Source organism: Pimephales promelas, chromosome 13 (genome assembly GCF_988280905.1).
Source record: "Pimephales promelas chromosome 13, fPimPro1.hap1.1, whole genome shotgun sequence".
NCBI classification, from domain to species: Eukaryota; Metazoa; Chordata; class Actinopteri; order Cypriniformes; family Leuciscidae; genus Pimephales; species Pimephales promelas.
In genome coordinates, this window is record NC_142781.1 from 29,537,218 (window position 1) to 29,550,846 (window position 13,629).

General features: G+C 40.1%; 1 protein-coding gene across 5 annotated transcripts in view; it reads left to right on the plus strand.

Annotated features, from left to right (window-relative positions):
• fam184ab (family with sequence similarity 184 member Ab) overlaps positions 1 to 13,629 on the plus strand; it is a 164,909-nt gene that overhangs the window by 98,332 nt on the left and 52,948 nt on the right. For all 5 annotated transcript variants that reach the window (XM_089118852.1, XM_039692940.2, XM_039692941.2 and 2 more), the window contains 4 exons: positions 3,804 to 3,989; positions 9,060 to 9,182; positions 11,270 to 11,431; positions 11,942 to 12,063. In XM_089118852.1, the coding sequence (XP_088974978.1) occupies positions 3,804 to 3,989; positions 9,060 to 9,182; positions 11,270 to 11,431; positions 11,942 to 12,063 (593 nt within the window). The remainder of the gene's footprint in view (positions 1 to 3,803; positions 3,990 to 9,059; positions 9,183 to 11,269; positions 11,432 to 11,941; positions 12,064 to 13,629) is intronic.

The window sequence follows — 13,629 nt, forward strand, 5'->3', positions numbered from 1 at the left end:
CCAGACTAACTTTTCAACTGGTTGCACTGGTGCTATCAACTTTATTGTTGTTGTTTTGTTTTTATTTTTTTTCTACATGACATGGGATTAATCAATGCATGTTAATGAATAGTTGTCTTAATCTGCATATCATAGTTTTGCACTGATGTAAAAAGACTGACAGTGACACAAGACCTCATGTTAGCAAAATGTTTTAATTTTTTTTTTAAATGTCAAAAATGTCCCTCCATTGACAGCTACGCAAAGTATTTGGCGCTTCAAAAAGTTCATAAAGAGATTACTAATCCATGTGAACTGAACAGTTTAGTCCAGGCTTTTTTTAGGCTTTTATTCGCAATATAAAAATGATCTATATAATATTCAGTTGTTAAAATGTATTGATTGAAAATTCAATGTATTGATGATAAATATATAAACCTGATGATTGTTTATTTAGAATGCATTCAGTTTATTAGTTATTACAGAAATTATGATGAGGTTCATGTTTTATTTATGACAAATATGCATCACATTAAGTTTGTTAATGTTATAACTATGTCATCCAAATGAAAGAAATGTTATATGAAATTCAAATACAGAAATAAATAAATAAATAATTTTTAAAAAGTCCTTCGGATGAGACTTTAAACAGAGGTCCTGGCTCTCTGTGGTCATTAAAAATCCCAGGATGTCCTTCGAAATGAGTAGGGGTGTAACCCCAGCATCCGGGGCAAATTTTCCCAATGGCCTCTGTCCATCATGGCCTTCTAATCATCCTCATATACTGGTTAGCTTTATCACTGTCTCCTCTCCACTGGTAAGCTGGTGTGTGGTGGGCGTTCTGGCACAATATGGCTGCCGTCGCATCATCCAGGTGATGGTTGAGGAGATTCCCCCTTCCATGTAAAGCACTTTGAGTTCCCAGAAAAACACTATATAAATGTAACAAATTATTATAATTATTAAATCTCAAGGTCAACAAAAATCTTTAATAAAGACTCCAATTCCCCATTGTGTGAACATTATTACCCTCATAAACACTTCAGGTGAAACAGACCGTAATCAGCACTTCCGTAAGACCAACTGGTCAAATTTGCAAAAATGTAGAATATATGAAGCATCGTGTCTTTTCGATCTGCTGCTGTGTGCTTGAATTTCAGGATAATTCCTCTTTGAAAAGGCTTCATCCATCTTTCTGTCAGTTTCTTTCTGTCGCCCACATCACAGTTTGTTTGCAGCACGGCCTTGAGTTAGGTGTTACTATGACAACACTCACTAAATAGAGCGGGAAAGCATCGTGGAGTGATTCACTTTGCCATCACTTCTGCTGGTCTTATAATAGGAAGTTTATTTTCTTGCGGGCAGATGACTCTCAGTGGCAGTGTGGACAAGGTGTCTTTCAGTTTTCTCTGTTATACTTTTAGATTGGATTCATGACATCTCTGAACAAGAGGCAGTCTGAGTGTCCACTTTGTTCCCTTTTCATAAACCGTACTCGAACTTTCACAGACTGTCCTGTAGTATTTGTATCCTGTTTAGTCTTGTTAAAGTGAAAAGATTTTTTATTATTATTATCAGTGTTGTAGTTGAGACCAGCTCACTCGAGTCCGAGTCGAGACCGAGACCATAGAGGGTCGAGTCCTAATCGAGTCCGAGTCGAGGCCGAGACCATAGAGGGTCGAGTCCTAGTCGAGACCGAGACCATAGAGGGTCGAGTCTTAGTCAAGACCGAGGCCATAGAGGGTCGAGTCCGAGTCGAGACCGAGACCATAGAGGGTCGAGTCCTAATCGAGTCCGAGTCGAGGCCGAGACCATAGAGGGTCGAGTCCTAATCGAGACCGAGACCATAGAGGGTCGAGTCTTAGTCAAGACCGAGGCCATAGAGGGTCGAGTCCGAGTCGAGACCGAGACCATAGAGGGTCGAGTCCTAATCGAGTCCGAGTCGAGGCCGAGACCATAGAGGGTCGAGTCCTAATCGAGTCCGAGTCGAGACCGAGACCATAGAGGGTCGAGTCCTAGTCGAGACCAAGACCATAGAGGGTCGAGTCTTAGTCAAGACCGAGGCCATAGAGGGTCGAGTCCGAGTCGAGACCGAGACCATAGAGGGTCGAGTCCTAATCGAGTCCGAGTCAAGGCCGAGACCATAGAGGGTCGAGTCCTAATCGAGTCCGAGTCGAGGCCGAGACCATAGAGGGTCGAGTCTTAGTCAAGACCGAGGCCATAGGCCATAGAGGGTCGACTCCGAGTCGAGACTGAGGCCATAAAGGATCAAGTCCGATTCGAGACCGAGACCATAAAGGGTCGAGACCGAGGCCATAGAGGGTCAAGTCCTAGTCGAGACCGAGGCCATAGAGGGTCGAGTCGAGACCGAGACCATAGAGGGTCGAGTCCGAGTCGAGACAGAGACCATAGAGGGTCGAGTCCGAGTCGAGACAGAGACCATAAGGGGTCGAGACCGAGGCCATAGAGGGTCAAGTCCTAGTCGAGACCGAGGCCATAGAGGGTCGAGGCCGAGGCCATAGAGGGTCGAGTCCGAGTCGAGACCGAGACCATAGAGGGTCGAGTCCGAGTCGAGACAGACCATAGAGGGTCGAGACCGAGGCCATAGAGGGTCGAGTCCGAGTCGAGACCGAGACCATAGAGGGTCGAGACCGAGGCCATAGAGGATCAAGTCCGAGTCGAGACCGAGACCATAGAGGGTCGAGTCCTAGTCAAGACCGAGGCCATAGAGGGTCGAGTCCGATTCGAGACTGAGACCATAAAGGGTCGAGACCGAGGCCATAGAGGGTCAAGTCCTAGTCGAGACAGAGGCCATAGAGGGTCGAGGCCGAGGCCATAGAGGGTCGAGTCCGAGTCGAGACCGAGACCATAGAGGGTCGAGTCCGAGTCGAGACAGAGACCATAAGGGGTCGAGACCGAGGCCATAGAGGGTCGAGTCCTAGTCGAGACCGAGGCCATAGAGGATCAAGTCCGAGTCGAGACCAAGACCATAGAGGGTCGAGTCCTAGTCGAGACCGAGGCCATAGAGGATCAAGTCCGAGTCGAGACCGAGGCCATAGAGGGTCGAGTCCTAGTCGAGACCGAGGCCATAGAGGATCAAGTCCGAGTCGAGACCGAGGCCATAGAGGGTCGAGTCCGAGTCAAGACCGAGACCATAGAGGGTCGAGTCCGAGTCGAGACCGAGGCCATAGAGGGTCGAGTCCAAGTCGAGACCGAGGCCATAGAGGGTCGAGTTCTAGTCGAGACCGAGACCATAGAGGATCGAGTCCGAGTCGAGACCGAGACCATAGAGGGTCGAGTCCAAGTCGAGACCGAGGCCATAGAGGGTCGAGTTCTAGTCGAGACCGAGACCATAGAGGGTCGAGTTCTAGTCGAGACCGAGACCATAGAGGGTCGAGTCCAAGTCGAGACCGAGGCCATAGAGGGTCGAGTTCTAGTCGAGACCGAGACCATAGAGGATCGAGTCCGAGTCGAGACCGAGACCATAGAGTAATTTTGCGTTACTGTATTTTGATCAAATAAATGCAGCATTGGTGAACATATGGCATTTTAAGACGGTTGTTTAAATAGTCATATAATAAAATAAATGGAAATAATAAATATTCAGAAACTGTAACACAATTTTAAAAGTGCTAATAAACATATACAAATGCAACAGATGGACAATAATGAAATGTATGTGTTTAGATGTTTTTAAAAATTATATACAAATTTATATACAATTATACACTCTCTCTCTCTTTCTCTCTCTGTCTCTCTCTATATATATATATAAGCATGAGAACATGTTTTAAATACATTTGTCTTTTAATTTTTCTCTTCAGTCACTTCGAGAGGAAAAGCAGATCTATGAGAAGGAGCTCATAAACTTGCGTGTCAGATATGAAGAGGATACCGCTCACTTTAAGGAGACCCACAGTCGGGCAGTGGAGGAGCTCTCCAGGAAGCACCGGGCCACTCTGGAGAACACACAGAGCATCGCCGAGAAAGAGAAGAACCGCCTCCTGTCTGTGAGTGAACTCTGTCACATCGCTGTCAGCTGTGCCCACACACAACTCTTTAAACGCTCTCAGCCGTCCTGGCGAAATATCAGCATGACTGCACTTCAGACATTAGGTTCAGACGGTAGATGTGACTCGCTGTCTAGCATCAGTCAGGAGGTGTCACCTTAAGAAAGAACAGGAAGTACCTTTGAGAGCAAGTGAAAGATCAGAGAGAACAATTGTAACAGGTTCAGGATTGGTTTTGAAAAAACACAATAATTATTCATTTACAAGCACACAAGGATCCAGTCTGTCTGCTGAGATAATAATCAGGTACAGAGATAGATAGCCAAAATACAAAAATAAAAATGTTGTGATACAAAACTGTTTTATTCTTTTTATTTGTGTTATTTATTCAGTTTTTTTTTCCAAGGCACGTTTATAAAATGTACTTAAATGTCCTAATTAAACTATAAACCTTATCCTGATTTAATCTAAGCCTTGTCTGTGAAACCAGGCCATAGTGTTTTCCTTTTTAGTAGCCTATTAATAATAGAAAATCAAACGCTATAATACTTTTTCATATCCCATTTGCTTTCTTAGTTTAACTGTTCTAACTAAATAGGACTATTAAACTGAGACAATGAACGAATTAAGATGGAGAATCCGACACATCAGTAAACTTATCGGCCGAGACCGATGTTTAAAAAATGCCAAATGTCACCTGCTATAAAGTTAACTTCAGGTCTTTAATAATCAATTACTTTAAGCTGTCATGGTGCTTCACATATAACACTTAACACACACTTTATGTATATCGGACTTGGCGATATGTAGATCGACCAATAATCATAATCCCTAGCTTTTCTCTACTGTATTTAGGAGTGTGTGTGTGGTGCAACAACACTAATCCAATAGAGAAACAGAAAGGAAAAATAGTGCAGTACCCCGCCTTGTTTGGCACAACAGTGCAAATTCATCTCACACACACTATCACCTCCGTCCTGCCTCCATCTCGCCCTTTCCACCCTGCTCAAAGTGTCCCAGTCACACTCGATCTTCATTGATTTTAGCAATGAAAGGCATAACTGTTATTTCACTCATCAGCGGAGACACGTTCGTAAATAGTAAAAGTAATGACTAAACCGTCTGTTTTGATTTCTCTAGCCCGATAGCATATGAAATGAAAGCCTAGAAAGCGGCACTGAATTGACTCAGTCAGAGCGCAATCTGTCACCCTCCCTCAAAATAGGCAGCTGCCAGCAGCCCGGCACATCCATATCCATACAGTTCACAAATACTTAATCTTTTTGTAATTATAAATCACACACAACAGATTGTTAGCTAAACATAGCAGAGCAGCAAGTGAGATATTTCTCTCCTGTTCAGAGATCGTCCCAGAGTGTGTGTAAATACTTGAATATTAGTTTTTAGAAAAATATAAAACACCTTTATTATTTCATGGCATACATTTTAAAAACAGGTGACGGCACACATACAGTACGCATTGCGCCCAGTAAAGGCCATTGCACACTGAGTCTGAAATTCGCGTCCGAAATTTCCGCGCGTTAAAAAATAAATACGACCTCACGTTATGTTAATCGCGCTTGCACACTGCCTCCGAAACTTTCGTCCGTCATAAAAAAAAATCAAAGTGGGTTCGATTTTCTGCGTTTTTCGCATCCGTAGCAAGCAGTTTGAATGGAGTTTAAATGGTTTTTTGACAATTCAGAGCCACCGAATCACGAATACAAAAAAAAGGCATACGAAAATGTCGGACTCAGTGTGCAATGGCGATGTCTAACACCGTGTCCTAACTACACACGACGCCGCAACACACGATAAAAGGTATCTTTTCCAAGTTAATCAGAGTTTTTGTCCTAACCAGACGCGACGGCGACACGCAAAGTTTCTAATTTAGAAACGCTTCCTATTTCTGCGACGCCGCGGCTGACAGATCCGCCCACACAGAGATCTCATTGGATGGAAGTTCTGCATGTCATGAATATTTAATCATCAAACATGGACGACGAGGAACTGATTGTCGAAGTTCAAAGGCGTTAGGTCACGGTGCCACAAGCGATAACGGATAATTTACCTCAGATTTTGAAAGCATATAATATAGCGTTCAAAATGAATTCTATGCAAACATACAACTGTACTTCATAACAAAATTAGTCAATGAGTATATTTTGTTAATGGTTTAATTTTTAATAATGTTATTTCTTGATTTGATTATGTCCTGACCCATTTCGAATGCGAGTGCGAGCCAGCAGTGCGCTTTCACAGAGAGACTCCGCCCACACGCTGTTCTGAATGGCTGTGATTTTTGATTGACGTGTGGCGTCTCACAGTCGCGTCGCGTCTAGTTAGCAGGACACGGTGTAATAATTACACCGTGTCCTAACTACACGCGACGCGATATGCAAAAACAAACAAATATTAACAATGCTAACATGTAGCTTTCTCCAGGTACTAGTGACCCTTTCAGGCTAGATGCTTACACTAGCATCCAAATGCAGGCAGTGTGGCATCCTAATAATGCGTAAAGTTTTTACATACGCAATCGTGTTTACATTTCCCCTACCTTTAGAATGTAGCATGCATGCTAATGTAATGGATCTAATTTTCTCACTTTAACTCATTCTGAGAAGTTCCCTTCACGCTTACAGAGATTACGCCTGCCCAAATCCGGCCTGCTCCGCCTTTATCACCTGCTGTCAAACCTGTACAACCCTTCAGCGAACCTTTGTGCCGGTGGACATCAGCCGTGATGCCGCAGCAGCAACCGGTTAATCACATTACAGCTTTGGGCTTATCTCACCGACGCCGTAGCGCCCGCTACTCTCAGAAATGGAAATGTAGTTTGAAAAATTGAGGCGCAAATGAATAATCAATGAGAGTGGCCTCTGTTAGAGTGTGCCGCTGACTCACAGTCTTGTACAGGAGCAGCACAACATCCTATTTTAGAAGAAGCCTAGGGCCCTCTCTCTTTCTCTTCTTTATCTTTCTTTTCCAGAGCGCATTCGGTTTCTAGTGTCTGTCCATAGTGTGTTTATTTGGTGACTCACTACTCTGGTGACAGACTTTGTGGCATTAGAAGAACCTTTATTTTCAGAACAGAGCCCCATGTGTGTGATGTATTTTATATTTTCTGGGAGGGAGATCATAACTGGATTCTACTTAATTTGACATGGATCACAGCATGGATCCATTTTAACGCATGTCACTAAGGCACAACATATTTGTTTGTCTCGAATTGGGGATGGAGTGAATTATGCACACCTGCCAGTGCCGGCTATACTGAGCGCTCAGCCCATTTGCTCGTCTGTGCTAACCATACATTTTTTAAACACTGGCGTTCTTAAGACCTCTTTCTCCTCAAGGCCCACGCGCCCATGGTTACCCGTATATAAATATGCACAGAAATGAAGTGACGTGGGACTTTAATCAACACGTGCAAGGAGCTCTCCGCTGCTCTTTATAATGAGCGGGAGAGATTATCTCGTCTCTGTCATCTTTCATTTGTCAACATCTATCGCTCTGCTGTTTCATATCATCCACGTTCGTCTTTTGCTTCTTTTAATATCTTTGACAGTAAAACTGTTTGACAGAAAACTGTCAACAAGATTGACAGTTTTAGACTTTAATTTGACAATAGCCTTGCAAATACTGTATATATATTTCAAAGTATCCTTTATATAATATATATATATATATATATATATATGAAGAGTTCAGATGCAAAAGCCTCTAAGTGCCATTTGAAATTTTCTTCTAAAATGATCATTTTTATCAAGCTTTTATATTTAAGTTCAGTAATTTCACTTAAATGGCAATGAAGATTACCTATTAATTGTCATTTAAGTGAAATTACTGAACTTAAATATACAAGCTTGATAAAAATGGTAATTTTAGAAGAAAATTTCAAATGGCATTTAGAGGCTTTTGCATCTGAACTCTTCATATATATATATATATATATATATATATATATGCCTGCCCCGTATATTGAGCAAGAAAGCATTGCTGACCATTGTGCAACATTTTATTTGAAATAATTTGATAAGAATCCTGAAAATAATGTTCCACGAAATTAAGCATTAACTTCTTTCAACTTTGATCATGATAATGTTTCTTGAGCAGCAAATCAGCATATTAGAATGATTTCTGTAAGTAATGATGCTGAAAATGCAGCTTTGTCATAGGAATCAATGTTTAAAATATAAAACAGTCATCTTAAATTGTAATATTTCACATTATTAATGTTTTTACTTTTTTTGATCAAATAAATGCAGCCTTGCTGAGCAGAAGAGACCTCTAAAACATTAAAACATCTTAATGACTATTCATTTAATGCTTCATTTTGCCTCTTTTTTTAATCTAAGTCAATAATTTAAATTTGAAATATCTGCAAAACAAAGTATATTGAAGTGTCTAGATTAAGGTGCTCAGGCTTAATTAATTACATATTTTAATTCTTAGAGTTAGGATGTATAAGCAGATATTTGAGAAATATGAATTAAGTACTACATAATAAAAAGACTGTGGTGGGCAGGAAACAATCAAAAATTGCATTTTATTCTGTAAATGTCACAGGATGACTATGATTAGTTTCTGTGTTATTATTTTCGAGGAGAGGTCTAGAAAGCTGGAGAATCTTATTATGAATAATATATAGTTATTCATTTCTTCTCATGCTTTGTTTTTGCATTGCAAATCTTGTCATCTTATTTCTTCCTACTCCCTGAGACAGATATTAAGTGGATTTCCTAAGGCACTACCCTGACATGTTTGAAATTAAGTTTTCAGACGGTCATGCCTTCAAAATGCCACAGCCTAAAAAAGAATTTTATCATGATTAAAGGAATAGTTCATCCAGTAATGAGTAATGAAACGTCTGCCGTTATTTACTCAACCTCGTCCTGTATGAGTTTCTTTCCTCGACATGAGGTTGAGGAAATGACAGAATGTTCACTTTTTGGTGAAGTATAACCTCAAAATGAGAAATGACTTTGTCTTATCTCCAACATGAATTGCTTCACACGTTTGTAAGCAGTTGTCATTTTTAATTGAGGTGTTCTGTTGGACTTGCAGGAGATGGAGGATCAGTTCGAGAAGGAACGTAACTCTCTAGAGGAACAGAAGAACCTTTTGCGAGAGGAACTGGACAATATACGAGAGGAGCTCAGTGCCAAACTCAACATGGCCAACAGTGAGGTACGGTAATGTGTGTGCTGAAACCTTCATTTAGGCCATTTATAATCAATAAAACACTGATCATTGACTATGTTTAGAACTACACCAATAATGTGATTTTTTGTTTCTTTCCAATAATAAGAGTAAGGACTTAATCACAGTAAGATGTTTACGTGACACAAGTCTTCACTCCTGTTCGCATGCAGTTTTCATTATTTTGATTATTCGCTAAGAATTTTGGCGAGCAACGCAACAGATGTAGCAAAAAAAGAATCACAAACGGCAGTTGTGCAGTAATACTATTGTAATCCGGTCACAGGTGTACAGTATGTTTGTTGAGTAATTTAAACGCAGATTTTTTTTTTTATACGTGGCTCAACCAATCAGAATCAAGGACCGGAACTATCCGTTTTATAAAGAGTTAAACGCAGCCCAGTGTCTTCATGATGCCTTCTTTACCGCTACATGACAACATCATCCATGAACATCACAAAGACATGTGCAGTTTGTCAGATTGGAATAGATGTGGTCACAGTGTTTACATGCTTGTTCATAGCAATTAAATCCTCATGTGCCACATCTTTTACTATAATTATGCCTACTACGGTTATGAGCTTTATAGCATCAATTTGATCGAAGTAAAGGAGGATAAAGTTCAATCGCAATATTGCCTAAATCTAAATATAATTGTGTTATGAGGGTGCATGTAAATGCATGTAGTCATTGTTAGGAACTCTGCATTGTTTAGTGTTGTCCGTTCTTTTCGAAACCCTGTACTGTCTCTGTGAAAGTGATTTAGCAGGTAGAAAGGAAGGCACAGAAGCAGAGGGAGGTGGTGATTAATTTCAGTGTCATGTGTTTACCATCTCATTAGTCTCGATTTGTTTTAATGGGCTTCCGGTACACCAATCTGGCTCTGTCCCATAGCTGCAAATAGGCATTACTGATCATTCAATTTAGGCATGTTTCATTTACTTTATGAGTCCAGTTTGATGAGCACATTAAACGCCAAACTTTCTGGAAGATCAATCTTAAGAAGGTATCTGTGTTTTAAAAAAATAAATGGTAGCTGTGGTTTCTAGCTGATCTAAGCTGGTCATTAGCTCATTAATCATAGAGTAAAGTCCAGCCTGACCACATTAGCTGGTAATGACCAACTGGTAGCTGGTTTGTTGCTGGTCGAAGATGATGACCAGCTTATAACCACCATCTAGAAACCAATTATCCACCTAGGCTACCTATTTAGCCATGCTGCCCACTTGAAGGTGGTTTTCAAAATAGTTGAGGTGAGTCTTAAAAAGCACTGTATCATTAACTATTTATGTGTTGTGTACATTATGTTTATGCTCATTAGAGGATTTAGGTGTTGATATAGAAACATGCTAACATCAACATCTGTATTGGATTGAACTTTAAGAATGTGAGAGACCTTTAATGGTTAATGAAACGCATCTTTAAGCAGTGACGTAAGAGGTTATATTTTGGTTAGAATTAGAAGTTACTCTGCTTGTTTCTCAACTGACCTAGGATGGTCCTCATCTGTTTTAGCTGGGTGAAAAGTAAAACCCCTCTTAAACCCAGTCAACAGACCCACTGGGACCTCTTAAATAGCTGGTTTATGCTGTTTTCAGCATATGTTGCTCATGAAATGATAATGAATGAACCCAAAAGGTTCCATATAGAACCTTTTTCCTGGTCACAAAGAACCCTACACTCTTAGAAGAAAAGGTTCCATATAGAACCTTAAAAGGTTCTATCAGCTCTACGTATTTGGAACCCCAAGGTTCTATACACTCTTAAAAAAGGGTTCCTCTGGGTTCTATATAGAACCTTGGGGTTCCATACTTGGCCAATAGAACCTTTTACCAAAAAAATTGGTCCTATATAGAACCATTTTGGAGTTCCATATATGAAGCGGGGGATGGAACCATTTCTGGTTCTAAATAGAACCATTTCTTCTAAGAGTGTAAAGGGTTCTTATTATTGAACCCTTAAAAAAGGGTTCTGTATAGAACCTTTAAGGGGTTCCAAATATGTAGCGCAGATAGAACCTTTCTTCTAAGAGAGAAGGATCTGCTCAAAAGCAAGTAACTTTTACTGTTCCTCAGGTGAGTCGACTCCAGGAGCTGGTGAAGCAGGGAGAGACGGGACTCGGTTCTGCTGAGGGACACATCTCCAATCTGAAGGACGCCCAGAAGAATCTTCTAGAAGAGCTGGATGCCACGCGAGCCAGACTCCGAGAGACCAGCAACCTCCTAACGGCCCTTCAGGTCTATTTCCAAAAGCTATTAATCTAATGAGACTTCATACTTCAAAGTCCAGTGTGGCCAGTTTTGCAGGCTTTTTTATTTTTTATTAAAGGTGATGTGGGTAATTTTCTACTGCTTTTGCTCTCAGTTTCCACGAATAGCTTCTAAAAACACCTGCAATAAGTTCATCATTTTGCGATGCGTAATAGTTGCGCCTGTTGAATTGCACCCACCTGCGTTTTTGGCCCCTGTGTGACACTTCATTAGAGAGGCCTCTTCATGGTTCCTCTTCCTCTGTCCTTACCTGAAACACAGGTTATCTGAGTGGCCATGCATAATGAATCGTACTCGTACCTGTGTGTATGTGAGAAAAGAACTGAGTGAGTTGAGAAATGAAAATGGATTTCCATCTCCTGACCCCAGTATGATTGATAGCTCTCGTCCTGAGTGCCGCGTGTTAGACCTCACAATTACAGGTCATGTGCTTAATGGCTCATCAGAGCTAATGTTCGCTCTTGTTCTTTTCCTCAGGGAGAGATGGAGACTCAGAAACAACAGCATGATGCCAAACTCATCTCCACCAAAGAGGAAGAGAAGCTCAAAATGGATAAGATGGCCCTGGAGCTGGAGCTGAAGTGGACCGAGACACTCAGGTAAGAGCACATGTTTCAATGTTACTTGAGTGGGAGTTCTTGGAAACTTCCCTTCAGAAATATTTACTAATACCATGTCTTCATCAAAATATGGGGACAAACTTGCCCATTAAAAAGACTTCAAAGTAAAAAAAACCTCTATAAAACTATGGAGTTTTATAGAGTTTTTTTTTTTTTTTACTTTGAAGTCTTTTTAATGGGCAAGTTTGTCCCCATATTTTGATGGATTTAATTAAACTAATACGTTAAAGAAAGATACCTTTTAAAAGGTATCTTTCTTTAACGTATTAGTTTGATTAAATCCATCCATCTGACAAATTTCCCTTTGGGACAATAAATTACACCTTAACCTTAGTGCAAGGTCCAACAATTAAAATAAATAAATAATAAAAGATAAATTAATGATAATAATGCATAATATAAATCATTTAGTTTTTTGTATTCTAAATAATTAATTATAATTTATAATGTAAAATAGATAATAATAATTAAACATTTATTTGACATTAGTGCATGGTCTAACAATTTTTGTTTGCTTGACTTATTTATTTATTTATTTTTCAATAATTACAGTATGTTTTAAGCATTAGTGTAAGGTCCAACAATTGTGCAAAAAAATAAATAAATAAAATGGTAATTAAAAATGTTGTATTCTAAATAATAATTTCTGAAATGATTTATGATGTCCATTATTTATTTATTTGTTTGTTTGCTTTTTTTGTTTGATTGTTATTCACGTTTGTTTTATGGGTTAAGAAATAGTTCATAGTCCAAAAATTATGCAAAAATAATAATATTATTAATATAAATCATTAATAACAATAATAACATTCACATATAATATAAAATTTTTTAATAATGTATTTGTCATGGGGCGTTATCACTCAGTGTTAAAACTAGTATTTTGAAAATAAAAAGTTGTGAAAGGGTGTTTCCAAGTTCAATGTTCAGAGTAAAGCGGTGTGTCCACCAAAGCGGTTTTCCACGCACATGGCGAATGTTTTCAATTGTTTGCAATGGGAGCGCCGCGTTTTTTAAACGGCATGAGCGTACCGAGGCGCTGAGCGTTTTTTTTTTCAAGCTGAAGCGTCGAGTTCCCAGCGTTTTTACTGATCGCTGGGAGTTGAAAAATGTTTAACTTTGGATAAAACGCAGCGCTCATCAATGTCACTTTTTACCCAGCCGCATCCAATCACAGTGGAGGAGGGGTGGGACTAATACCACACCGACCAACTGTCACAACATTCAAACTGCTGCGGATATTCTGTATCATAGCAACGAAACGTCTCAACGGAAAAAACGCTGCGCTGCCAAAATGCTCTCAAGCGCCCAAAGCACGGCGTCTTCAGCAGAGCGTCTAGCGTTTTCAGCTGAATAAAAACACTTTGGTGGACACACGGCCTAAGAATACTAATGCAAGTCATGAAATCAATCCAGACAAATTTTTTCCCATGACATGAGGCAGGGTAAACGATGACCGATTTTTTTCATTTGTGTTTGAACTATCCGTATAAACGGTTTGTCAACAAGCAAGGCACTTCTCGTTCTTTCACGTTCTCTCCTTCC